Below are 27,906 nucleotides of genomic sequence, written 5' to 3'. Positions count from 1 at the left end.
AGAGCAGGCTCCCCTTGACCATCTGCGGGGGAGAGGTGCCCACAGGTTGATGGTCTATGGAATGCCCTGGGCTTCCTGTCTCAGAAAACCGACTGGGGCAAACCTCAGGAACACCAGTGGGTTGTGCACCTGGAGAGAAGCCATTCTGTCTTCATGCCTGCAATCTGGGCAATTGAGACACTCCTCCTCCTCCTCCTCCCCCTTCTCCTCCCCTTCTCCTTCTCCTCCTCCTCTTCCCCCTTCTCCTCCTCCTCTCCTTCTCCTCCCCTTCTCCTCCCCTTCTCTATGCATCAGTTTATTGTGTTCATTTGATTTCTTTTTCATTTATTTTGCTTTTTAGATATAATTGTTGATAGATATATATTTATTGCCATATTTTTAATATTTTTCCTCCTCTCTTCCCCCTTCTCCTCCTCCTCCTCCTCCCTTGTCATTTCTCTCTGCTCCAGGGGCAAAGGGAGGCAAAGGATGTCTGCTTCATTAAAAGCTACAGCAAACTCCAAGCCTCATCTAACTTCATTAGTTCTACCCCTTTTTCCAGTTTTGCACACAAGTCTCTGATGGGTGAGTCAGAGGCCCTCCTCGGCCTTTCCAGATGGGGCTCACCAGCCTGTGATGAGAAGACCCCAGTCCAAACCCAGGAGGCAGGAGAAGGAAGGGAAGAGCCTGCAGGTCCAACGCAGCATGGGCCAGCCCTGGGGCAGGGAGCCTGCTGCTCTCTTCCAACTCCCGGGGAGCCGTGGGTGAGCCCCGGTGTCTGCTCCCCATGAGGGCCTCAGGGTGCTGTTCTGATGATCTCTAACGACACTTGCCCTCCTCATGGGTGACCCTCGGTGCTGGAATGAGGGCACCAATCAGGCCACAGGGGCTGACCCACGCGTGTCCACCAGGTGGGCCTTTTCCCTCTGCACTTCAGCCACATTTTGGGTTTGGGCACAGCCAGCCCTTCCGGACGCCTCTCTGGGCTCCAGTTCTGCCCCCTTCGCCCACCAGGATGTCACCTCACTGACAGGTGTGAGTGGTGGGCTTCTGGCTGAGACATCCTGGGGACAAGAGCTCCTGTGAGCGGGCTGGCCACTGGCAAAGCCCCTGAGCTTCTCCACTTCCACCCCCAGGAAGGCCAGCCCCTGGAAGGACTGAGGTACACTCCTGTGGCGGAACCCGGGGATGATGAGAGACGCTTGTCCTCCAGGAGGCTGGCCAGGTGTGCAGACAGAGCCTCTAGAAACCATCACGCTCAGGAGCCAGACGTCAGGGTCACGGGGTGCACTAGTGCCACCCTGGAAGGTCTGGGCCAGCGCAGGCTGGACCCGCTGCACCCACACAGCCCTCCGCCCCTCCTCCCCCACCCTTCGCTGGTGGCAAGGACCAGGATGCTGATCTGGGCGACGGGAAGCGGCAGTGTCTGCCCAGTCCACACACACAGCACCACGGAGCCTCTGCTCCACTGACCAGCCCTCTGTTTCGTGTCCACAGTGACTCTTCCTACTTTGCATTTATCTTAAGAAGTAATTGTTGGGCTCTTGCCAGACCAAATTACTTATTCATTTAATTTAAATGACTGGGTAACTCCTCCTCATCCTTCAGGCTGCAAGACCTCCCCTCTGGGAGGCCCCGGTCTCCTCCTGCTCCGGGTGTCCTCTGTGGTCCCTGCTGCTGGCCCCGCCCTCCCACCAAGCTGCCAGTGAGACCAGCACCTCCTCTCCTGGAGCCTGGCCTGGCCCGGAGCCCGCTGGGGTGGGGGGAGCAAGCAGTGCACCGGTCGGCGCCAAGGAGAGGGGGTGAATAGACAAGTGTGCGCTAACTCTCATCACCTGGAGCAGGTCACCTCCAACCCCAGGCCCCGGGCTGCCTGACGAGGTGCCCACCTCTGGGAGAAGAGGTCCCGGTAGGGGCTGCCGTGCTGCAGGGCGATGCCATAGCCCTTGCTGCTGACGCTGTTGCTGACCACGGTCACCGCGCAGTCGTCATCGGTCAGGGCCGCGTACTCCACCACCGCCACATCCCACAGGAAGGCGTAGTTCCCCTTCTTTGCCTGAAAGAGAAGACCGCGCAGTCAGCCAGGCCAGCCTGCTGTACTCCCTTCAGGCAGCGAGGCTCCTCGATGGTCGGACTTGAGGGGCCTCCGAAATCGCCCCCTTGCCAGCCAGCACCGCGCACTCTCCTGGTGCTCTGGCCACAGGTCCGCCACACCACGCCGACGCCATGGCTGGCTGGGGTCAGACAGATGGGGTGATGCCTCCTCTGCAGGCTCCGTGCACACACCTCAGGGCATGGACCTACCCTCGGCACAGGCTTGCCCTGGCCCCAGGGAACTGAGATTTTTCCCACCAGAGATCTAGGGGGAGCATAGAAGCTTCCATTTACTATTTATCCATGGAACCTGGCTGAGCCTGCTGGGTGGACAGGGGAGATACCCCAGGCTCAGCGCTCCCAAGGGGCAGTGACTCACCATCTAAGTCAGACACTTGTGATGGGTGAAGCATAGTAACCTCCATCTTGTATAAAACTGCTGTTTGAAATTCTCTGCTACTGTGAGATAGTCCCTTGCTCTGTAAACTCTGTCATTTTTAGACCTATTTTATGGTCTCTTATTCTATAAAATAACTGTTTTAGTTTGAATAATAGAAAAAGATAAAAACTTAACTGCCTGACCTTGCAAGCTAGCCGTCTAACGTAATGGACTGATACTGATAACAATTCCCATATTCTTATGCCAAATGTTTGTTCTTTATGTGTCCAAGATTACAAACTGTCTGTAACAATAACTCACACAGAGCCCTTTGTAAAAACTGCAAAGAAGCTCGAAAGGTATAAATACAAAACACTTCCTCTGTGTCTTCATCAGAGATTTGGAAGAAACACCTCCCTCTGAACAATTCCTAATTAATTGGCTCATTAAGGTGTCTTGTATCTCACTCGCTGATTTACGACACAACATGGGGAGGAACCATGAAGGATGGGCTCCTGCTGTTAGGGTGTCTGCCTGGGTTTCTGCCACTGGCCTTTCACTGCCCACACAAGAGAGCCCACGTGCACACACATGCACCGCCGTCCGCCTCCCTCGGCAGGTGCTCCCAGAGCCAGAGCTCTGCCTGTGCCGGAGGCCAGCGCACGGGAAGAGTGTGAGCTGCTTTGCATTTTGGAAGGAGAGGCAAAGTCGACACTGTCCCTTGGCCAGCTTTTAAAACAGAGCAGGGTGTTCTCAGTGCAGCCAAGTCTGGCTTATTCCTACGGAGAGCATGTGCTCTTTGCCTCTCCCCGCGCCTCCCACGGGAGCTGGGAGACACAAGCCGGGCTGGTGGGGAGGCCGATATACCGCAGACAGGAAGGCCGGGTGGCAAGCGGCAGCTTCATCGCGCTGTCAGCGTGTCCCTGTCGCCCTCCTTGAGTCTTTGTCCACTGAGACTCTCCGAAGGGAACCACCGCTGCCTCCATGAAGCTGGTTGAGACTGGACTCCTTTTGGGGCCCGGAGTGCCTGGGCCAGCATGGCTCATTTTCTCACCAGCAGCTTCCCATCAGGGCGGTGTGAACAGCATGTGGCACTCCCAGAACAGGCTGTGCCCAGCGCGCACAATGCTGCCCAACGGTCCTCTAAGAAATGACAAGCCCGTGCCACCCAGAGCTTCACCTCGGGAAGCAATTCCAGGAAGTCAGACCCTCACTCCCAGCCACGCCAATTCCAGAAGTCCCTAAAGCACTTTGCAAAGTCACCTCATCTCTCCCCTCCCCGTGGAGGTAGCAGTCTGTGAAATTCTTTCCTGCTGGCAAACGTGTTTTCTCAAGGAAAGAAATATTGTCCGCCTCTTAGCAATGAAGTTTTTCAGCAAAATGTTGACTTATGGCCTGATATCTGGCTTCAGCCTGACGGAGGCATTTTTCATCCACACGTGCAATTCACCATGACAATCAGACACTGTTATTTGTGTGATTTCAAAAGGGCATGTCTTGCTGAAGGAAGAATTAAGATTATGTTTCCGTCTACCTTTCAGGTAATTCCACAAAGGAAAAGGAAAGGCGCTGGGCCAGCCAGTGGACACACGCGGACAGCAGCGGCCCGGCCCTGTGGATGGCACCCCCTCTCCTCCGGGCCCAGGAGGGCGGCTTCGGTTTGGGCTACATGACAGGTGAGCACAGTCGCCTGAAGGGAGTTGCATTTACAGTCCTGCAGGCTCAGCCCTGTCCTGGCTGCAAGCGCAGGCCGCCAGCAGGTAGCGGGAAGGGGAGGTGGGAGTCTCCTCTCTGGCTGCTGCGGGCTCAGACCTCAGCCTCCTCATTTGTAAGCAGGGACTCAGTTTCCTAGGGCCGTGGTCGGCAAACCGCTGCTCGCGAGCCACACGCAGCTCTTTGGCCCCTTGAGTGTGGCTCTTCCACAAAATACCGACTTCTGTGCATGGGCCACGAAGTACATATGCAAACCACATGGCCAAGGAGCTGCATGAGGCTCGGGAGCCACGGTTTGCTGAGCCACAGTTTGCCGACCACTGTCCTAGGGTATCTCTTACGTCTGCTTCCAGAGGCACAGGCTGACCCAGAGCTGCCCGTACCGGCAGAGGAGGGACCCGAGGGGCCCTGGGCCGCAGCCTGCACTCAGGCCAAGTCAGGGGCCCTGACTCCCATGGAACACTGTCTCCTCAGCCTCCCTCACGCCTTCCTCAGTGCCCTCGGGCTTCCTGACTCCTCTCTCAGCTCCCTGTGAGGATAATGCAGCACCGGGACCTCCTGGGTGTCTCAGGTTCACGAGTTCCAATGACAACCTTCTGGAAGCCATGAAGGCCACCTGGGCATTCTGCAAAGCTCCCACTCTCCTGCTGGGCCACAGACCTGCATGCGCCAGAGGCTCCTTAGCGCGGACTGTTCTTGGGCATCCCAGACTCTGAGAAGCCCGCACAGTCCGCCCATCATGACTGTGCCCCACCAGGGACCCCCGTCTTGCCCCATGCAGAATGAGCAGGACACCCCAACTTCCAAGATGCAGCTCCTTGTTGGATCAGAACCAGTTCCTCACGTGCCCCTGGTAATCATGTGCCCACCTTCTAACTCGATGCTGCCACCCACTAGCTCTGGTTTCTCCATGTGGAGGGACAGCAAATGGACCATCTGCCTCCAAGGAGCTAAGCCCTTCCTCAGGCTCCACCCTATAGCTCCTCCTCCTCCTTTCGTGAGTCGGAGCATTTACCCCGCTTTGCTCAGAGGTCCAGCTTCCTCCCTGTGGGCCCAGCCCATCCACCCTCTCCTCCCCTGGGAAGGCGTCCCTGCCTTCCCCCGGCTCCCCCAGCTCCACGTTGGAGGCCTGTCCACTTTGAGACAGTTTCCAGTCCTACTTTAGTAACTGCTCCTTTTTGCTGTGGGTTTTCCCGTCTCTTGGGAAGACAAACTTTACTCCCTTCTCAATTGTGCTCCATCAGCTGTTCCTCCAGAGCAAGAAGGGTGAATCCAGCCCCCACCCAGGAGCTGGGCGCCTGGGCTGAGCGACACAACAGACCATTAGAGTTGGCTATTTGGCCACTTCCTGTTCATTCCAGCTCATTCTTCCTTGGGCCTCTCAGTCCCATTCCTCCCCTGCTTCCCAGGTGGCTGGGGGAATGAATGGGGAATGCTGACTATTCACAAATAGGCCATTGATGTAGATTCCCTGATGCCTAAAGGACAAAGTGACCCCATAGATTTGTGTTCTGCATTACAACAAAACAAAACAAAAATACTGTATTTCACCTCCTTAGTGGGTTAGATGGCCTTTACCAGGCTTGCTCATTTACAATATTCAATGTATTCCTCATTTCTAATTAGGGACTCAGCACATGTCTGCGTGTGCCTCAGTATGTTGGAGTGCAGCTGGTGGAAAGTAAGGCTGGATCAAGGCCTGGGAACCAGCCAGCCCTTCCATACCTAGGGCTCTACACAATCTCAGGCGACCTTCACCCCCCCCCCACCTGGGGCTCTACACAATCTCAGGTGACCTTCACCCCCAACCCCCTACCTGGGGCTCTACACAAGCCCAGGAGGGCAAAGAAAGCAGGAGCGCTCCAGGCCAGCTCTGGGTCCTGGGAGTGGAGCCCCAGTTCCTCCAGGAGCTAGGAAAAGCATTTGCAGGTGCATTTGCAGTGGAGGCCTGAAAGGTAACATAGCCTAGAAATGCAATTTGCTGCCTCCACACGTGTTTTTAACATTGACAGTGCCCAGGGTTAGTGAGGATTTGATAATGTGGACGAGGTCCTCCATGGCACTGGGCATCGCAGGTGGCACAATCTGTTGGCAGGTGAGGTGGCAAACACAGCGTGACTATCTGAGCTGCTCACCATCTCTATCCTGGCAACTGCGCCTTTAACTGGAAACGTAAGGCACGGGCATCTCTGTATCTTAAAGACAGAACAATTGTTCTAAATCCAATGTTGCCTATAAGTAAGCATGGGAACAGTTTCAACATTTAATTTAGGGAAATAATCTAATAAATTATGGTTCACAAGTTACATGGGGATTTGTGCAACAGATAGTAATTATAAAGACCACTCAGAAAGACAGAAACACCTATAAGAAAGGGGTGGACATGGGTACACTGTCACTGCTGTTCCCGATACACGTGAAATGTGATGTGCCCACAGGTGGGCAGGAGCCCATCTGGCATGGCTCAGTGGTTTAGTGTCGACCCATGAACCAGGAGGTCAGGGTTTAAGGTCAGGGCAAGGTCAGGGGTCAAGGTTTCGGACCACTCTCCCCTCCCTTCCTCTCTGAAATCAGTCTATATATATATATAAAGGATTATTACAAACCTGAGTGGGATCAGTGATGAGTCTTAGGACAAAGTGATTAAAATGTCTTCTTTAACCCTGTTATCCAAGCTAAGACATCACCCAGTCCATAGACACCAAATCTGACATTCCTCTCCCTGTGGGCCTGGGCACTGGAGGCACCCTTGCCCCCTTCCTCTCTGAAATCAGTCTATATATATATATAAAGGATTATTACAAACCTGAGTGGGATCAGTGATGAGTCTTAGGACAAAGTGATTAAAATGTCTTCTTTAACCCTGTTATCCAAGCTAAGACATCACCCAGTCCATAGACACCAAATCTGACATTCCTCTCCCTGTGGGCCTGGGCACTGGAGGCACCCTTGCCCATCTGTGGAACACAAAAGCCGCAGACCTCCCCCTCCGGCACTGCCCCCGATGCTGCCCAGCATGGAGTGTTGGGGGGGATGTCTCCTTTACACAACTGACCTGCCTCTAAAAGTTTGCCTCTTTTCACTCTCCCCTTTCCCTAAAAAAAGAAAAGAAAAAAGAAAAAGAATACTGCAAGAAAACAGCAGGCACTGAGTCCACACAGAAAAAGAACAGACACGAGGACTTTGGAGAAGGAGAGAAGAGCAGCTCTGGCAGAGAAGCCAAGGGCGTCGGCCATCCATCCCCGGACCCGGACCCGGCAGCGCAGGCAGCCTTCATTCCTGCACACAGGTCCTCACCCTCCCTGAAGTCACTCCATCCTGTCCATGCACACGCTAAGTGGGACAAATGGAAAGGGACCGAGACCATGAGGGGTTTGGCCCTGGCCATGCAGGGACACCGTCAGTGACCGGAGGAAGGCTGGGCACCATAAACCAAGCCCTGAGTGAGGAGACTGGGGCTCGCCATGCCCTCGCTGCTAAGCAGAGGAGACTGAAGCGCCCCTCACTGCGCAGTCTGCTGCTCAGAGGCACGCAGAGCACAGTCCTGTGGCCAGCAGCCTTCCCGGGAGCCACGGCCTCCGTCTCCATCCTGCCTGCCTGTGGGCCACAGCCGCACTGCTCCCAGTCCAAGAATGCGTGCTGCCAGCGCCAAGCAGCATGCCAGGAAGGAGTGCAGGAGGAATCAGGTGTCTGTGGGCAGGGCACAGGAGGGCGTGGGGTACCTGCTGGCGCAGGGCCCTTCAGAGGAGGGCAGAACTCGAATCCCCTTTTACAGATGAAGTCACTGAGGCTCAGAAAAGTGAAGTCACTTGTCCCTGATAAACCCAGACAGTGAGTAGCGGAGCCAGCAGCATGGTCTGGGCGTCCGTCTGCTTCGTGAGGTGGCACTCCCCTCTGCCAGCCGGGGAATTGCTCTCCTGCACCCCAGGGAGCTATGGACGGAGGGGGAACCATGCCCGCGCAGCTCCGGTGGGGCCTCTGGACTCTGGGGACTCAGAAACCTGAGGCCCCTCAAGTCCTTTCACCGCCCAGTGGCATGCAACTGCCTCTCCCTGTCCACCAGGCACCCCAACAAAGCAGAGCCTGACCCTCTCTAGCGCCCCCTGTGGCATAGCTCGCTCCTCTGGCTACAGGCAGCCTGGACCCCAGCTGTGTGAATTGAACCCAGCCCCTCTGCCTGCTGGCAGTGGGAGTGCAGCGGGGGCTGGCACCGGGCCCCAGCCCCATTGGGTGTGAAGGGTTCCGGGCGAGGATCTCAGGCCTCAGTACATGGGGTGCAGAGGGTAAGTGCAGGTAAATGACCAGTATGACAGCGTTTATGGTAAAGAGCCGTTGTAACAGGATGTTTATACTGTGGCCCTTCACAATTACTGTGTGAGCTTTCTGTTTATGAAGAATGGAAACAAGCCCAGTCGTCTTTGGCTGATGCCACATGGGGACCTCCGCACTCTCCTGTGCCCCAGGCCGCGTGTCCTGCAGCTCAGCAAGCGTTTCTCCTGCAGTGGCCACTGTGCCAGGCTCTTCTTGGAGCACCATGTGGTGAAGGTGCAGGACTCTGGATGGAGACCAACCCACCGCCACAGCCCGCTCTTCTGCAGACCTGCAGTTTGGGGCTGATCACCACCTCCTGGAGGAGGTGCTGAGTGTGCAATTATTATTATTATTAACTGGTGTATCACTTAATAATGGCGGATTTTGTAATCAAAGAAAACACGATAATTTCAAGAGAAACATCAAAAGTGCTTTATTCAAAGTAATGTCCATCGCTAGCTACACATTTCCCCATCTTTCAGGTAATTTGTGAATACCGTCCCAATAGAACTTTTCTTGTTTTGAGGCAAACCATTCAGAGACCCAATTTTCCACTTCTTCATAGGTTTTGAAGTGCTGCTCAGAAAGTTCATGCGCCATCGATCGGAATAAGTGGTAATCTGAAGAAGCAAGGTCTGGTGAACACGGTGGGTGGGTTCATACTTCTCAGGCAAGATCTTTTAATGTGTCTTTATCTGGTTTTGAAGTGTGTGATGGTGCGTCATCATGAAGTTAAATTATTTTGCCATGTCTTCTGGCACATTCTGGTGGTTTCAGGATCAAAGCGTGGTTCAAATTGATTACTTGTCTGTAGCGATCAGTATTAGTTCTTCATAGGTTTTGAAGTGCTGCTCAGAAAGTTCATGCGCCATCGATCGGAATAAGTGGTAATCTGAAGAAGCAAGGTCTGGTGAACACGGTGGGTGGGTTCATACTTCTCAGGCAAGATCTTTTAATGTGTCTTTATCTGGTTTTGAAGTGTGTGATGGTGCGTCATCATGAAGTTAAATTATTTTGCCATGTCTTCTGGCACATTCTGGTGGTTTCAGGATCAAAGCGTGGTTCAAATTGATTACTTGTCTGTAGCGATCAGTATTAGTGGTTTCACCTGCTTTTAGAAGCTCATAATACACCACACCTTCCTGATCCCACCAAACACAGAGCATTGTCTTCTTTCTGAAGCGATTTGGCCTTGCAGTCGATGTTCATGGTTGACCTGGGTCAACCCGTGATTTTTTGCATGTGGGATTCTCAAAATAATCCACTTTTCATCGCCAGTCACAAATCAATGGAAAAAGACTTTCTTTTGTGCCGTTGAAGCAACATTTTACTGATGACTTTACAGTTTTCCATTTGTCTTTCATTCAGTTGATGTGGCACCCACTTTCCCTCCTTTAAAATGTTTCCCATTGCTTGTAAACGATCGGAAGTTGTTTGCTGAGCAACGTTTAATCTTTCTGTAAGTTGTTTTTGAGTTTGACATGCATCTTCATCCAATAATGCTTGTAATTGTTGGGCTTCAAATTTTTTCAGTTGACCTGGACGTTCTTTGTCTTTCACATCGAAATCATCACTTTTAAAGCATTTAAACCAGTTTTCACAAGTATCTTGAGATGGAGCATGTTCACCATAAGCTTCCTGAAGTATTCAGCAGCACTTTTCTTCAAAATAATGAATTAAAACTTTCTGAAAATGCTTTTTTTGGCATGAAATTCGACATTTTTTAGCATAAAAGTATCTATGATGTTAACACCTTCTGAAAATTTGACATATGAAGTTTTGAAGCTTGCTGTCAATACAACAAAATAGCATACATATCAAATCGCATATATATCAACATCTGTGTAACTCCATCTATTGAAAAAATCCGCATTATTAACAGGTACACCTAGGGCACAAGGCACATCCCTGCACAGCCAGGCTCCACACAAGCTCCACCTCTTCTCCCTCCTCCTCCATTCAGGTCAACCTGGCAGCTGTTAGTGCAGCATCTGTTCTCCTTCCGAGAAGTCTGACACTGCAACCACCAGCGACTCCGGGCCCACAGACAACCTCCAGCAGGCAGAGGACACACCGATGTCCAGTGTTTTGTCAAAAGTTCTAATTGTCCAAAGACCATGATAAACAACATTCTAATCTGAGTTACTCCATAGGAAGGATTAAAAATGTTCTAAAAAAAAAGTAAACTGGATGGCCTAGACATTTCAAAAAGGTTACAGAGAGAAAAGATACAGAATGAAAAAGGTCATCCTGGGGAAGGAAGCAGCCTAAGCAGGACGGACACTCCTGTGGCCAACATCCCAGGACAAGCAGAGGGACTAGCCCTGTAGTGCTCCCTGCAGGCACACAGCAGGGGGCAGTCCTCCCTGCATGCACAAAGCAGAGGGTGATCCTCCCTGCAGGCACACAGCAGGGGGCGGTCCTCCCTGCAGGCACTCAGCAGGAGGCAAGAGGCAGTGCTCCCTGCAGGCACACAGCAGGGGGTGATCCTCCCTGCAGGCACACAGAGGGGGCAGTCCTCCCTGCAGGCACACAGCAGGGGGCAGTCCTCCCTGCAGGCACACAGCAGGAGGCAAGAGGCAGTGTTCCCTGTATACACACAGTAGAAGGCAGTCCCCAGGCCATTCCTTGCACTGCCCAGACACGGTACCTGGCACACAGTTGGTGCTGAATAAATGTGTGAAGAACTGAAAGGATGAATGCTAACCTCTGGGAAGCCTGCACTTTGAATCAAAGTGAGCTGGGCAGGTCGGCCTGCTGCCCTCGAGCGCCTCCATGGACACCTGGGCCTCTGCCTGAGTCACCTCTAAGATTCCAGAACCAATCAAATCCTAATGAACAGCAAGCATAATAAGCACCATCCATTCAAACCTATGTCCGAAACCTTGGGAGGCAGGGGACTCAGCTGGAGGCAGGGGACTCGGCTGGAGTCAGGGGACTCAGCTAGGGGCAGGGGACTCAGCTGGGGGCACGAGACTCAGTTGGAGGCAGCGGACTCGGCTGGGGCAGGGGACTCTCTAAGATTCCAGAACCAATCAAATCCTAATGAACAGCAAGCATAATAAGCACCATCCATTCAAACCTATGTCCGAAACCTTGGGAGGCAGGGGACTCAGCTGGAGGCAGGGGACTCGGCTGGGGGCAGGGGACTCGGATGGGGGCAGGGGACTCGGCTGGAGGCATGTTCAAATACCGAAACTAACACCACTCCCCACCCCAGCTGCTCATGCATCAGGTCTAATGCAGGCCCAGGAATTTCATCTCTAACACATCTTCAGGTCACGCCGCTGCTGCTGTCCCAAGGAGCACACTTTGAGAACCGCTGTGTTGAAGTCTGCCCTTCATATCACCTGCAATCTGTAGAGTAACTCTGGGAAGATGTGTTGTTATTCCTGTTTTTCCTGTAACTTTGTCCAGGCATTAGTTTGCCTGAGATCACACCTCTGAACAATGAGTGCAAGGACCATGCACCTCCAACTCCCACCCACACCAGGGCCGCACCCAGTTGGCCTCACTGAGCTGTGTCCTGCTTTGAGACCCACCAGGTGATACCGTGCAGGTGATCCTCCAGGTGAGACCCTCCAGTGAGACCCTCCAGGTGAGACCCTCCAGGGGAGACCCACCAGGTGAGACCAAGCAGGTGAGACCCTCCAGGAGTGACCCACCAGGTGAAACCATGCAGGTGAGACCCTCCCAGTGAGACCCACCAGGGGAGACCCTCCAGGTGAGACCCTCCAGAGGAGACCCTCCAGGTGAGACCCTCCAGGTGAGACCCACCAGGGGAGACCCACCCGGGGAGACCATGCAGGTGAGGCCCTCCAGGTGAGACCCTCCAGGTGAGACCCACCAGGGGAGACCCACCCGGGGAGACCATGCAGGTGAGGCCCTCCAGGTGAGACCCTCCAGGTGAGACCCACCAGGGGAGACACACCTGGGGAGACCATGCAGATGAGACCCTCCAGGTGAGACCCACCAGGGGTGACCCACCAGGGGAGACCCTCCAGTGAGAACCACCAGGTGAGACCCTCCAGGTGAGACCATGCAGGTGAGACCCTCCAGGTGAGGCCCTCCAGGTGAGACTCATCTGGGGTGACCCACCAGGGGAGACCCTCCAGGTGAGACCCACCAGGGGTGACCCATCAGGGGAGACCATGCAGGTGAGACCCTCCAGGTGAAACCGTGCAGGTGGACCCAGAAAGGACAGCCTGCAGTGGAGGCCTCAGTCTGCGCAAGCTCCTCCCAGTGCCCTCCAGCCACAAGGGCTGGACCCGCCCTCGGTTTGTGCTGGAAGTGGAGAGAAGCAGTGATGTTGAGGTGATCATAGTTGATACTGGGAGTGTCCCTTACTGTGTGCAGGCCATCCCTTCAGCTTTGTCGCACACTCTCATCCTGTGACCCCTGCGTGTGGTGTCTTCTGTGGCCTTTTCTAAACACCGCCCTGAGAGCAAGGCCCCAGCACTGCTCAGGCTCTGGTGGAACTGCTAGGAGATGCAGCGGGTGGGCACACCCTGAGTAAGGGCCCTCAGGGACCTGGGGCTCAGCAGAAAGCTCTGGGCTCTCCTTGTCAGGGGGCTCAGTGGTGGGAAGTCAGAGAATCAGAAAGACTGGCCCCTGGAAGGGCAGGGCTCAACCACAACCTCCACGTAGCCCAGGTGCTGGACCCTCACGATGCAGGGCAGTGCCATTGCCCACGTGACCGGCACTGTCCAGGCCCCTCGGCGCTGCCCATGTGACCAGCACTGCCCATGTGACCAACACTGCCTATGTGACCAGCACTGCCCAGGCTCCTCAGCACTGCCCATGTGACCAGCACTACCCATGTGATCAACATTGCCCATGTGATCAACATTGCCCATGTGACCAGCACTGCCCATGTGACCAGCATTGCCCATGTGATCAACATTGCCCATGTGACCAGCACTGCCCATGTGATCAATATTGCCCATGTGACTAGCACTGCCCATGTGATCAACACTGCCCATGTGACCAGCACTGCCCAGGCCCCTCAACACTGCCCATGTGCCCAGCATGCCCAGGCCCCTCAGCACTGCCTATGTGACCAGCACTGCCCATGTGACCAGCACTGCCCATGTGGTCAACATTGCCCATGTGACCAGCACTGTCCAGGCCCCTCCACACTGCCCATGTGACCAGCACTGCCCATGTGACCAAAACTGCCCATGTGACCAGCACTGCCCATGTGATCAACATTGCCTATGTGACCAGCACTGCCCATGTGCCCAGCACTGCCCATGTGATCAGCACTGCCCATGTGCCCAGCACTGCCCATGTGCCCAGCACTGCCCATGTGATCAGCATTGCCTATGTGACCAGCACTGCCCATGTGCCCAGCACTGCCCATGTGATCAGCATTGCCTATGTGACCAGCACTGCCCATGTGACCAGCTGAGGTCTGATACCAGGGCTACTACACAGGCCCTAGACCTTTTCCCTGGGGAGTCTTGAAATAGTAGAGATAGCAAATTCCACATTTACCCTCACCATTCCCTCACCACTTCTGCTTTCTTTACCTGATCCTTGGGAGGCATGCTTTTTACTGTTCTCTCTCCCCTTCTGGATTTGAGCTAATCCCACCTCTCATCTCTCACTCTCTGCCTCTCTGTCTGTTTCTGCCCATCCTGTTTGTGCATGTGATGTCGCTCTCTCCTCTCTCTCTCTCTCTCTCTCTCTCTCTCTCTCTCTCTCTCAAACACACACACACACACACACACACTTTAAAAGGTGGGTTCAAAGCCAATCCTAATCCCTGTGTGCGGGAGCGTGCGGAGCCGCAGAGCCAGCATCCCTGTGGAAACAGCTCCTGCTCAAATAGTTCTCCCGCAGTGAGGATGACAAGCATGGCGGTGGGAATACTAGTCACAGTAATAAACACAGTATAAGGAGTCCAATAATCTTTGTGCAAATTGTTTAACCTTTCTGAGTTTTGCATTCCTTGTTTTCAAAAGGAAAATTTCATAAAATACCCTCAAGGATGAAGATAAAATAAACACAATGCCAAATATAATAACTTTTTTATGAATGTTATTTTCTTTCCCTCTCTTTCCCCCTCTTGTTCTTGGACAAACAACATTATACTGACAAAATATAAATAAAAATAGGCTTAAAAATTGCTAGGAATCTGGCTGATGCAATAAATAAAAACTGTTTTCAAAAGCAAACACTCCTTGATTTTAATTTATCAAATGACAAACAAGTTCAAATGTAAAAACTTAAATCACAAAACCAAAGGCACAAATACTCAGTGGAAGAAATAAAGTGAAATTGCCCGCATTTACAGCCAGCGCTAAAGTGAAGCGATTCAGGCCTGGGTGCAAACTAAACCAAGGGCAGAGGAAATCTGAAAAATAAAATCCAAGCACATGAACATCCTCCCACCCCTCTCCTGAGGAGTTTGAAAATCATCAAGTTAACACAGTGGCACCAGTACTGGTTAGATACCTAAGCTCACCGTAGCAAATTATAATAATCAAAAAAAGTAACTGAAGAGTCCGTAACGAGATTTACTTAGTAATACTCAAATCCCAAAGGAAAGTAACTGAATAAGAGAGGAACTGTGGGGATTTCCTTGATTCCTGGGCTGTATTAACCCAAACCAATCGGCATCAAACAGAATTAAGATGCTGGCACTATAAAGGGCCGCGCGGTCAGCTGTAGGGACCCTGCTCCATTACAGACTAAGGCAGCGTGGCCAGCTGTCGGGACCCTGCTCCATTACAGACTAAGGCAGCGGGGTCAGCTGTAGGGGCCCTGCTCCATTACAGACTCAGGCAGCGTGGCCAGCTGTCGGGACCCTGCTCCACTACAGACTAAGGCAGCGGGGTCAGCTGTAGGGGCCCTGCTCCATTACAGACTAAGGCAGCGTGGCCAGCTGTAGGGACCCTGCTCCATTACAGACTAAGGCAGCGGGGTCAGCTGTAGGGACCCTGCTCCATTACAGACTAAGGCAGTGTGGTCAGCTGTAGGGACCCTGCTCTATTACAGACTAAGGCAGCGTGGCCAGCTGTAGGGACCCTGCTCCACTACAGACTAAGGCAGCGGGGTCAGCTGTAGGGGCCCTGCTCCATTACAGACTAAGGCAGTCAGCTATAGGGACCTTGCTCCAATAGAGACTAAGGCAGCAGGGCCAGCTGTAGGGGCCCTGCTCCATTAGAGACTAAGGCAGTGTGGTCAGCTGTAGTGACCCTGCTCCATTAGAGACTAAGGCAGCATGGCCAGCTGTAGGGACCCTGCTCCATTAGACACTAAGGCAGTGTGGTCAGCTTTAGGGACCCTGCTCCATTAGAGACTAAGGCAGCGTGGTCAGCTGTAGGGACCCTGCTCCATTAGAGACTAAGGCAGTGTGGTCAGCTGTAGGGACCCTGCTCCATTAGAGACTAAGGCAGTGTGGTCAGCTGTAGGGACCCTGCTCCATTAGAGACTCAGAGCTGTCCAAAAGCACTGAGCAAGGAAGGAGCACACAGTGAAGGGAGGAGTGTGAGGGGCTGCGGCTTTGCGGTGATCATGCATCCCCTCAGTTTTGCCCAGTGTCACCAGGCAATGCCACACTTGCTGGAGTAAGAAAATGCTAAGCTCCAAACCTGGGTCCAATGCTGACTAAAGCCTGAGGTTCAGCAAGCCTCTTGCCCTTAGACCTTTACCTGCCTCTTTAGCAAAAGGAAGCACAGCTGAGCTGCTGCATGGGGACAGACGTCAGGCACCCATCCCGCCTCTCCTGTGGCCTCTAGTGCAACTGCCTGATTAAACTAATCTTCTAATTGCCCAAACATTGACCAAGGCCCTGACAGAAGGAAGGCTCTGGCATAAAGTAAAAAACAAAACATCGTTTATTTTTGAAATAATATACTGTCTCAGGTCAGTCTTTGTTTGCACTGTGGCCTGATACCAATTCTAACTCAGCTTTAAAAAGAGGAGAGCGTGAAGCACACTTTCACACAGTCACTGAGCTCAGCACCAGTAAATGAGTTGTGGAAATAGATGAACAGGTAAAAGACAGGCTTCAAATAATAAATCACTGTACAAGCCCACGTTTGGGGAAGGGCGTGTATGTGCATTGATCTGATTATTAAATGAGATACCTGACTGTGATCTCACTCTAGTTCCTCAGCCATGACAGGATCCCGGGCCAAGGTAAAATGAGTTGAAAGGAAAAGGATTTCCTCCCCACTCATCCCCAGAACAATAAAGCAAAGTATGTAAGGAGAAAGAAAAGGGAAAAAATCACAATGAAGGATATGAGAAAAGTAGAAAAAATACCCATTTATAAAAAACATTCCTACCGAAAACAAATCCATAGGATTTGATTTAAAAAAATTTAAAAAATCCATTGAAGCCTGGGTGTTCTTTTCATCCCAAAGATCAGAATAAAGTTAACTTACAGCCCTGCTTATTGTGATACTCAGTGATATTGTGTTAAGAGCTTTAGATGTTTATATCTTTTTTTGACACCATAATTCTACTTTTAAAAATTTGACTTGAAGAAATAAATTTAGTAACTACAAATCCATTGCCATTATAATGCCTATATTTGTGAAATACTAGAAATGACCCAAATGACAATAGAGAAGGAAATGTTTATATAAATTAGTTTACATGTATTTGATGAAATATTAATTAGCCATATATGAGAAACCTACAGTGAGCATCATACCCAGTGCGCAAAAACTAAAACCATTTCCCCTAAGAACAGGAATAAGACAGGGATATCTGCTTTCACCACTCTTATTCAACACAATACCAGAAATCTTAGCCACAGTGATTAGACAAGAAGAAGAAATAAAAGGCCTCCAAATTGGAAAGGAGGAAGTAAAACTCTCATTATTCGCAGATGGCATGATATTGTACATAGAAAACCCTAAAGACTCCAGCAAAAAACTACTAGATTTCATAAATTAATTTGGCAATGTAGTAGGATACAAACTCAACACCCAAAAATCTATGGTTTTTATACACCAATAATGAATTCTCAGAAAGAAAAACTAAACAAACAACCCCATTTACCATTGCAACAAAAAATTGAGATACTTAGGAATAAACTTACAATGAGGTAAAAGACTTGTATTCAGAAAACTACAGGATGTTGAAAAATATACAGGAAGATATAAACAAGTGAAAGAATACACCATATTCATGATTGGCAGAACTGACATCATTAAAATGTTCATACTACCCAAGGCAGCCTACAGATTCGATGCAATCCCTACTAAAATACCAATGGCATATTTCACAGATCTAGAACAAACTCTCCAAAAATTTATACGAAACCAAATAACACCTTAAATAGCTGCAGCAATCTTGAAAAAGAAGAACAAAGTTGGAGGGATCACAATGCTAGATATCAAGCTATACTACAAAACCACTGTTCTCAAAACTGCCTGGTACTGGCTCATGAAAAAACATATAGACCAATGGAACAGAACTGAGAACCCAGAAATCATTCCAAGCCATTATGCTCAATTGATATTTGACAAAGGAGGCAAGAGCATACAATGGAGTCAAGACAGTCTCTTCAATAAACAGTATTGGAGAAATTAGACAGGTACATGCAAAAAAAAAAAATGAAACTAGACCACTTACACCATATACAAGAATAAACTCAAAATGGATAAAATACTTAAATATAAGTCACAAGAACCATAAAAATCTTAGAAGAAACTATAGGCAGGAAAATATCAGGCATTTTTGTAGCAATATGTTTACGGATACACCTCCTAGGGCAAAGGAAACTAAGGAGAAAATAAACAAATGGGACAACATCAAAATTAAAAGCTTTTGAATAGCAGAATGAAAAGGGAGCCCACTGTTTAGGAGAACATATTTGACAATGATACATTTGACATAAGATTAATATCCAAAATATATATGGAACTCATACAACTTAACAAAAGGAAGACAAACAATCCAATCAAAAAATGGGCAAAGGACTCAATTTACTGTAGCTAAGATCTGGAAGCAGCCCAAGTGCTCATCAGTAGACGAGTAGATAAAAAACTGTAGTACCCGGGAATACTATGCAGCAGTAAAGAAGAAGGATCTCTTACCCTTTGAGACAGCATGGAGGGACCTGGGGAGTATCATGCTAAGTGAAATAAGTCAGTCAGAGAAAGACAAGTACCACATGGTCTCACTCACATGTGGAATCTAATGAACAAAATAAACTAATTAACAAAATAGATCCAGAGACATGGAAGCATAGGACAGACTGTGGAATCTCAGAAGGAAGGTGAGGGAGGGTGGGTGGTTGGGAAGAGATCAACCAAAATACTTGCATGTGTATCTGCATAACCCACAGATCCAGACAACAGGTGAAGGCTGGGGTGGGGTGTGAGGCAGGCTATAAGGGGTCACTGCGAGGGTGGGGGGGTAGGGGACATATGTAATACTTTCAACAATAAAAATTTAACCCAAAATATGTCTGGGGTTTTATCAAAATTAAAATGTTCTACTCCTCAGCAGATACCATTCAGAAAATGAATGGGAAAATGGGCAAGTTACCAACTGGGAAATATATTTGCTGTACTTATATTTCACCAAAGATCTATATCCATAAAATATTTTTTAAAACTCATCCAAATCACACAGTGAAAATTCAAAGTGTCCAGTAAAGACTAACAAAGGACTTGAGCACACAATTCTTGGAAGAAGCTATTTGTACAGCCAATGCACACATGAAAGAGCATGGACATCCTTAGCCACCAAAGGAGCACAGCTCAGAGCAGGTGCCCTTCACGTCAGACACCCGGCATTGTCCAGTCAGAGACCGACAGCCCCAAACGTCCGCTGGCGTGTCCAGCGGCTGAACTCAACAGTATACAGGACGACGCTGTCAGTGGGAGTGACACCAGGATGACCACATTGGAGGTGGGTGGGCAGTTTCCCACAGAGGCAAACACACCACCACCCCATGACCCGGAACTCTACTCACTCATATTTAACAAAGAGAAATGGAAATAAATCTCCACCAAAGACATATGAAATCATCATACTGCCTTATTCATAATAGCCATAAATTGTCAACAGCTTAAATGTACGTCGACTGGAGAATAAATTAAAAATCTGAGGTTTGTTCATACAATGGAATAGTATACCATTCAAAGGGAGGAAAAAGAAGTACTGATAGCAACAACTTCACAGATAATCTCAGAGAGGTTTGGCAGGAGAAAGAAACTAAGCCCAAATGTGCACATTTTATGTCTTGCCACTGATGTGAATTACTAGAGCAGGTCAGTTTGATCTGTGGCACTAGGAGTTGCTGGGAGCAGGGAGACGTATCTAAAAAGTGACATGAGAAATCTCTTCAAGGTGGTGGCAATGTTCTACGTATCATCTTGGATGGTGAGTGCATCATTGTACACAAATCTAAACCCATGAAATTAACAATATATGTGCATTTCATTGTACATCAAATATCTATACTAATAAAAGGGTAATATGCTACTTAGACCAGGAGACCTTCAGGGAGACCTTCTGGACGTCCTAATGGACAAAGCCATGGTGGCCGAGCCAGGAGGGGAGGGCAGTTGGAAGTGAGCAGGCCGGAAGGAGGGCAGTTGAGGGTGAGCAGGCTGGCAGGGGGCAGCAGTTGGGGGCGATCAGGCCAGTAAGGGGGGGCAGTTGAGGGCCAGAAGGTGGGTGGGTGGGGCAGTTGGGGCAAGCAGGCTGGCAGAGTGGTTAGGGGCGATCAGGCAGGCAGGCAGGTGAGCAGTTAGAAGTCAGTGGTCCCGGATTGTAAGAGGGATGTCCTGATCCCCTGCAGGATCAGGCCTAAACTGGCAGTTGGACATCCCCCGAGGGGTCCTGGATTGGAGAGGGTGCAGGCCAGGCTGAGGTACACCCGGGCCTCTAGTATCTCATAAAAAGATGAAGTGATATTTGTCTCCATACTTTCATTCGCTTCTTTTCCTAACACAGAGTAGATGCTGAGGCAGTTTGCTGGCATCTTTGGCTGCCAACCTGCGCTGTGTGCACACGGCACTCTCCACTTGGCGCACTGGTGCACTCCCAGCACTGGCAGGCTCTACCTCTCACAGAGCTCAGGACAGGGAGGCCACTTGACCAACGCCACAGATTCAATTAGTTTGAAAATGGAACTTAATTATCAAACTCTTACGTAGAAGTTATTGAAACTAATTTCTTGAGTGGATGAATCAGGGAATAGCTGAATGAATAAAGAGAAGGACTGTCCAACTTATAAAATGGGTAGAAGTGCCTTTTGAGCAAGTAGAGGTAAGTGGTTATCCCCTGAAAGAAGGAAGGAGGCACGTGGAAGCCGATCAGCAGAGAGAGGACAGGTCCATGTCCAGGGAGCAGGACTGCAGGCACTGTGCAGGGCTGGCCAGTTCATCCGGCCTGTCTCTAGGCGATCAGACCTATATCAGGGTCCCTTCCATGAACTTGGCCAAGCTTCCTGATCATCCCCAGAATACAGAGGGTGCCGTCCCAGGAAAGCCGTGGACCAGAATGCTTCCTCCCCTCACTCCCTCCGCAAGAAGAGCACTGCACGGAAGGGCACCAGGTTCCTGTCCTCCCCCGGAGGCCAAGTCCACGGAGGCTGAGGCCCTGGAGGCTGAGTCCATGGAAGCCGAGCCCCCAGAGGCCAAGTCCCACAGAGGCCGAGCCCCCAGAGGCCAAGTACCACAGAGGCCGAGTCCACGGAGACTGAGCCCATGGAGGCTGAGTCCCTGGAGGCCAAGTCCTCTGGGACCACTCTTCCTCCCACAGTCAGGGGTCCCTGATACTCAGCGGGGAGTGTGTGCTGTGGGGCAGCCCGGGCCTCAGAGCAGCGAGCCAGGGGGTGGAACAAAGGTGAGTGCTCACGGGGATCCCCACACACAGCCTGGTGCAGGGCCAAGGGTACATCAGTGAGGAAGCAAATAAGATGTGAGCCCATTTCCTTCTGCCTTCGCGTTTGTGCTTTGTGACACCGTGCTGCTCAGGGAGTGGAGAGCCACCTGCCGCTAGCCTGCCCAACTCGACAGCTATGCTCTGAACACGCCATCTCCAGCTTCAGGGTCTGTTCACTCAGAGAGCCCCGTGAGCCGTGGAGGCTGACACACCGTGAGCACTGTAGTCTGCTTGGCGATGTTATTGAATATTAGACCCGCCTGACGGGAGGCCGGCCCCGGGCTACACAGAAGCCTGGTCTGCCGGACGTTACTGGGTAGAGTTGAAAAGCCGAAGAACGACATCCCACGAACAACATTAGTCTGATTTCATGTTACAAAGTGATTACATAAATTGTCAGCTCAGTTCTGCATCTCAAATCTCTAACTGACATTTTTAAGTTTGGAAATCAAAGATACGGAAGCTTTGCTGCGGCCGTGGGGGGGGAGAGGCAAGGCTTCACACGTGGGCGCCAGGCGCACGTGCTGCTCAGTTCATGTGAAAGAGGAAGGAAAATGAAAGCATAAGAGTACGCCTGGTGGGGCGCGCTGGGCTGCAGAGATGGGGACGTGGCCTTGGGGGGAGGCCACAGTGAGACTCAGAGTCAGGGGACCGGAGCAGCCACCGTCTCTGAGGCTCAGCCCATTTCTACACGAGGGAGACAGTACTGAGCAGTTCGCTCTGTCCGGGATGAAGGAATGATGTCATAGATCGTCTGGCACAGTGCCTGGCATGCAGACTGCTCGACAGGTTCCAAGGGCCGGGGGGTAGGCCAGGCCAGGAATAAGCTGGGTGTCAGCGCCTTGCTTGCCGGGTGTGCCACCTGGTGTAGAGGAGAGACCCAAGCCAGTGCTCCTGGGCACCCACGGCTCAGATTTCTCGGGAAAAGCCAGGAAATAAACAGTTAGGCTGTGGGCCCTCGTGATCTGCTAAAGTAGCAGGAAAGCAGCCATAGATGGCATGTGCATAAATGAGTTCGGCTGTTTGAATAAAACTTTATTTTTTTAAATATATTTTATTGATATTTAGCAGAGAGGAAGGGAGAGGGATAGAGAGCCAGAAACATCAATGAGAGAGAAACATTGATCACCTCCTGCACACCTTCCACTGAGGATGTGCCCACAACCAAGGTACATGCCCTTGACCGGAATCGAACCTGGGACCTTTCAGTCCACAGGCTGAGGCTCTATCCACTGAGCCAAACCGGTTAGGGCATAAAACTTTATTGATAAAAGCAGGTGGTGGGCCAGACAGCCTGTGGACAGTAATTTGCCAGCCCTTGGTCTAGTCTTGCCTCGGGTGTGACCAGCACAGGTGGCTGAGGGACAGGAAGGCAGCCCCTCCCGTCTCTGAGGACCAGCGGGTCTCTTCCCTGAGAATAGTATCCAGAGATAAGTCTGACCGAGACCCTGACACCATCCCCTGTCCCTGCATTCCAGAAGCTAGGAGGGTAACCAGCTAACTGATGGCACCAACTACCTCCCCAATGTGTGTGCCTCGGCTCAGTCAGGCAGCAAACAGGTGACTCCCTCACGGACAATCAGTATTTACTGAAACTTACTGGTTGCCAGGGAGGTTTGTTGGAAAACCTGTATGTTGTAGGCTCATAATGAATCAGTAAAACTTCCCCCTCTTGACAGATTCCTTCCTGGTCTCTATCAGAGCCCAGAGGGGGCGCTGTCCCTGTCTGAGTGGACCTGGCAGGAAGCAGGACTGCAGGGGTGGGCGCCATGACGGAATCCCTGCCCCGGCTCCGGACAGTGGACGGTGACCGCCTCTGCCAGGCTACTCCCACCCATCACAGCCTGCTCCCACACCTTTCCTTTGTGCAGAGATGGCCATCTTTGTAATCAACTCACTTAACATTGATTATAATGAGAACCAAAAACTTAAAACACAGCCTTGAATCTAAAGCTAACACAGACCCTGACTTCTGTCCACCCACAGGCCGTCCTCCCCAGCTCTCCCGCTCCCTCTGCACAGCCCCCAGCGCGGGCCTTGTGTTGCACGTCACTGTGTGTGTGGGGTGGGGGGGGGGGCGAGAATCTTACATATTATTAAAAGGGTATCATATTGTAAGTTATTTTCCATTAGTGGACCCAGGTGCATTGCATTTACTCATTCTTATTCTGCTAAGTTTTATCCATACTCTTACATGGAGCTGGAGTGGGTTCATTTCTTTGCCGGTTACTTTTTTTGCCTTGTTAATGCTCAGTTGGATTGTTTCCAGGGTTCTGGCTCCATAAGCAAGGCTCCCATGGCCTTTCTTGTCTCTGGGATGCATATGGAAGTTCATTTTGGGTGGATACACAGGAGTGGAGCTGATGGAGCCTGAGTATGTAAATATTCCATTTTATAAAGAATGGCACACTTGTTGCTGAAGTGGTTGTACTGAGTACACTCTCCTAGCTATTAGCCACCTGCCACTCCTGCCCTCCCGACCACCTCCTATTTTGTGGGAGTCTAGTTGATGGAAAATGATATATCTTTATGGTCTCAATTTGCATTTCCTGGATCACTAATGATTTTGAATATCTTTTCACATAATTATTGGCCATATGTGTTGTCTCTTCTGTGAAAGGCCTGTGCAAGTCTGTAGCCTATTTTTCTATTAAATTGTTTGAACTTCTCTTACTAATTTGTAAAAGTTCTTTATATAATCTGGATGTTAATCCTGTATTGGGTATATGCCTTGTAAATATCCCTGCCGCTGTGATATGTGCTTTTTTAATTTTTTAAGTGTCTTATAGTTAATAGAAGTTTAATAAAGTCAGAAGTAGCCATCCTTTCTGTCATTACAAGTGCTTTTGTAGCCCTGCTGCAACGAACCCTGGGAGTTCCCTGTGGGGTGGAGGATGGCTCCGAGAGATGAGGAAGCAGGGAGGGATGCTCAAAGGCCACCCGGACCAGGCTGCACATTCATTAGAGGCCTTCCATCAACGTTGTCCGCATCATCTCCACATGAGGCACCTTCCGCACGCGCCTCCCTGCCAGGGTTCAGGGGAGACCGACAGCTGAGGGTCAGAGCGCCATCCTATGCAGGTGTTAATAAATCCAGCAAGCATGGCAATAGCACCATTTATGTTGCATTTTATTACTTTAGCTAAGGTATCACTTGGTTAAATGTAAATATTCAAGATCTGCCATAACATGAACTTTTATGTGTCTTAAGTATCTGGAGACCCCAGATTTGGCCCAGCCTCTCTCAACTTTGAGGGTTCCTGGTGGGAAAAGCGCCACAGGTGCTTGCAGGCATGGAGCTGAGACTCGCACCCACCTGTGGCAGGCAGAGCTGGGACCCACAGGCACCTGTGGCAGGCAGAGCTGGGACCCGCAGGCACCTGTGACAGGCAGAGCTGGGACCCGCACCCACGGCAGGTGGATGTGACAGGCAGAGCTGGGACCCGCACCCACCTGTGGCAGGTGGAGCTGGGACCCGCACCCACGTGGCAGGTGGAGCTGGGACCTGCACCCACCTGTGGCAGGTGGAGCTGGGACCCGCACCCACGTGTGACAGGCTCCAGAACCAGACACTCTGCTGTCGAAGTGTCTGAGCACTCTGCACTAACTGCAGTGTGAGGTCGCCGCCCATGGGCTCTCACTCCACAAGGAGCACGGAGCCAGTCGCTGTGTTCCCCTGGACAGGAGCCACACTCAGCCTGAACGGCCCCTGGCTCTACAGAGGACCCAGACCTCTGCCTCTCTCCCTGGGCCTGTGGGCTCCCCAGGGGGGGTTTGGGGGGGGCAGTTGGCTGGGAGAGTTCTGAGCACCCTTGACATCATGAAGAGCAGGGCGGTGGGTCCTGGTGGCCCTGGAGCATTCCCCAGACGGTCCCCTCATAGCCATGGCGCTCTGCAGTAAGACCAACTGCCAGCAAGTGGCTGGGGATATGGAACATAGGTGTGTGCTTGAGTGTGAGTATGTGGGAGTGGGGGTGACAGTGTGAGAACCTGTGAGCTGGTCACACAGAGGGGCCTTATACCAGAAGGAAGCAAGGAGACACCGAGGCAGGCTGGACAGGGGTGTGTGTGTGTGTGTGTGTGAGGCATTGTGTGTGTGTCTGCCTGAGGGTGTATATGTGAGAGAGAGGCATGTGGCATGTGTGTGGGAGGTGCCATAGGTACAAGGGAGGGGTGCTGAGGCACCCTGGCCAGCGCCTGCTCAAAGGGGCGCATCTGTCTCACACTGTTCGCTAATGACCACAGGGACAGCAGCCCCAGAGACCAGCACCACTGACAGAGGGTGCCCCACCGGCAGCCCCTGACACCACCTTCCTCTCACCATCCTCCTCCTCACTGACCGCCAGGCCTGTGCTGGATAAAGGCAAACTCCTCAGCCTGAACCCCTGGCGCCTCCCCCTAAGGGAGGTGAAGCAGTGTCTGATTGTGTCTGTGTGATGGGATGGTCATGATTAATTCAGTGCACAGAGGAAATCACCTGAAATAAATGAGCAAATTCTAACCCACTCCTGAAGGATGTGATGGCTTTTCTCTAGCCTTCCTCTCTCCTGGCTCCTTCCAGCCTTACCCCCCCCCCCACGGTTTCCCCCAACACAGCCTGCACCCTCGGCCCGATGCCCTCACCACCTTCTCCCTGGCACAACCTTCACCACCAGCGGACCCATGCGCACCCCCCTCCCTCCCTCCGCGTCTCGCCTGGCCTCTCGTTTTCTTTTGCTGAGTGTCCTCGTGTGGGTGGCAGGCACCGCTGGGCCGGCCTCCTGAGACCACAGGAAGGAGGCCCATGTCTCAGGCTCAAGCCGCCTGCTCTTCACTGGCCCCTTGAAAACTGACCGTTTGGTACCTAACGAGCAGCCCCTCCGTGTGTTGCCAAGACTGTGCCTCTACCCAGGAAACGCGTGCGTCTCACGTGGCATCCACGTGCTGGGAGAGATGCCGATCTACCTGCTGGAGGTGGAAGCTCTGCAGTGACAGGGCTGTTCAAAGAGGTGACCGCGCCCACAGCACCCGCAGGCCGGGCCCGCTCCTGCCTACCTTCCTGATGCCTTCCGAGGGGCTGGACACGCAGTTGTCGGCGCCCCCGTTCTTGCTGATGGTCCGCCAGAGCTCGGCAAACGTGCTGTCCTGCTCCAGCGGGTTGGTGCCCTTGGCGCGGAAGTACTCATACACGGCCGAGCCGCGCACCGTGCCGTAGGGCAGCTCCACCTGCTTGGACAGGTCCTGGAACGTCCTGAAATGCAAACAGGCTGTGAGCCACGGGCCCAGGCTGCCCACTGTAGGGCCAAACATGGGCTGTGAGGCCTCCTGAGGTCTGAGCCCTGCGGTGGCCCTGACCCACACTGCTCACCCCACCCCAGCAGCACAGATCCTTCAGCCCAGGGCGAGACTTGCCAAGGCCGCATTCTACCTAAGTTGTTTCCTCGGTGAAGATTAATTCAGTAAAGTTCTGAGCACCTCAGACCAGGGCCTGTGCTGAGCTCAAGGGACAAAGGATGAGTAGTTCATGACCCTGCTCTCCAGGAGCTCGGAGTCCAGCTGTGGAGACTCGTGGAGACGATCTCCAAGTGAGCCTCAGTGCAGGGAGAGGCGGGTACTGGCGCTCTCCACCCACACCCAGGGCACAGGGAAGAAGGCAGTTGGCAAGGTTGAGGACAGCCACTGGCCTGGAGCCCGGAGCTGGCGTGTGCCAGTTTAGAGGGGGGCCCTCCGCAGAGGGCAGCGGGGCCGAGGTCCACCCACTGTCACCCTCCGAGCATCTCCGGCCACTTTGTTTTTCAATAAAGGGATAAATCTGGGCTTTCCTATGAGATCACTTGATTTTTAAGTGCTGACAATTATCGAAAAGATGGCAAAGATAAAACAAAACATTGCTCATGTGCCTTTTTGTTCAGGCTTCTGAAGCTGTAACCCCTTGGAAAGAAAGGATCTTAAAATATATTTATATTATTAAAAGAGCGTGCCCCAGGAAAGCCCAGGAGCGCCCAGGCCGGCAGCGGAGGAAGGCTGGGTGAGATGCACCCCGGCCTGTGGGCACCCCGCTCAGCTGTGCGAGCTGCGCCCCGGCTCAGTGTGCTGCGAGAATGTCACACACAAAACGGAACTGCAGGGAACAAAGGCCTCCGTGGGGAGGAGCTTCTTCCTGAGCTCCAGTCGCTCACCCTGTCCTCATGTCTCTTCTGGAAACCTGTGTCCTTTTCATCAACTGAACACCGCCCCCCACCCCTCACTGAGTCATAGTTGCAGTGAGACCAGTCTTCTCACCTGGCCTTCACAACCCTCCTCCCTGGCCTCATCTCCACTGGGCCCGCTCCACAGCCTGGAGCCAATGCTGAAATGAGAAGTCCCCGTCCAGGTCCCTGTTCCGGGCCCCAGGCCACAGTGCCCCTCTCCCTGGGATCCCTTTTCTCACTCATCCACCCACACCCTTGTTTCTGGCTGCTGCCGCGAACCTCTTAACGACCCAGCTGCCACTCTCCCCGTGGAGCCCCGGCTGTGCCCGCCCTCCTGGGCCACGCTGAACTCTGCTGGCTTCAGAGGCAGTGCACAGCCCAGTGAGAGCAGGTGGGTCC

At 51.9% G+C, this 27,906-nt stretch overlaps 1 protein-coding gene across 1 annotated transcript in view; it reads right to left on the bottom strand.

Moving 5' to 3' along the window:
- GRID1 (glutamate ionotropic receptor delta type subunit 1) overlaps nucleotides 1-27,906 on the bottom strand; it is a 664,185-nt gene that overhangs the window by 17,214 nt on the left and 619,065 nt on the right. Inside the window, exons 14-15 of the mRNA XM_015566676.1 lie at nucleotides 26,372-26,567; nucleotides 1,869-2,035 (exon numbers count right to left, since the gene is read on the bottom strand). Of these exons, the coding sequence (XP_015422162.1) occupies nucleotides 1,869-2,035; nucleotides 26,372-26,567 (363 nt within the window). The remainder of the gene's footprint in view (nucleotides 1-1,868; nucleotides 2,036-26,371; nucleotides 26,568-27,906) is intronic.

This window comes from Myotis davidii, unplaced genomic scaffold (genome assembly GCF_000327345.1).
Source record: "Myotis davidii unplaced genomic scaffold, ASM32734v1 scaffold642, whole genome shotgun sequence".
NCBI classification, from domain to species: Eukaryota; Metazoa; Chordata; class Mammalia; order Chiroptera; family Vespertilionidae; genus Myotis; species Myotis davidii.
Note: the sequence above shows the minus strand (reverse complement) of the source record. Positions and strands in the feature narration are given on the sequence as shown.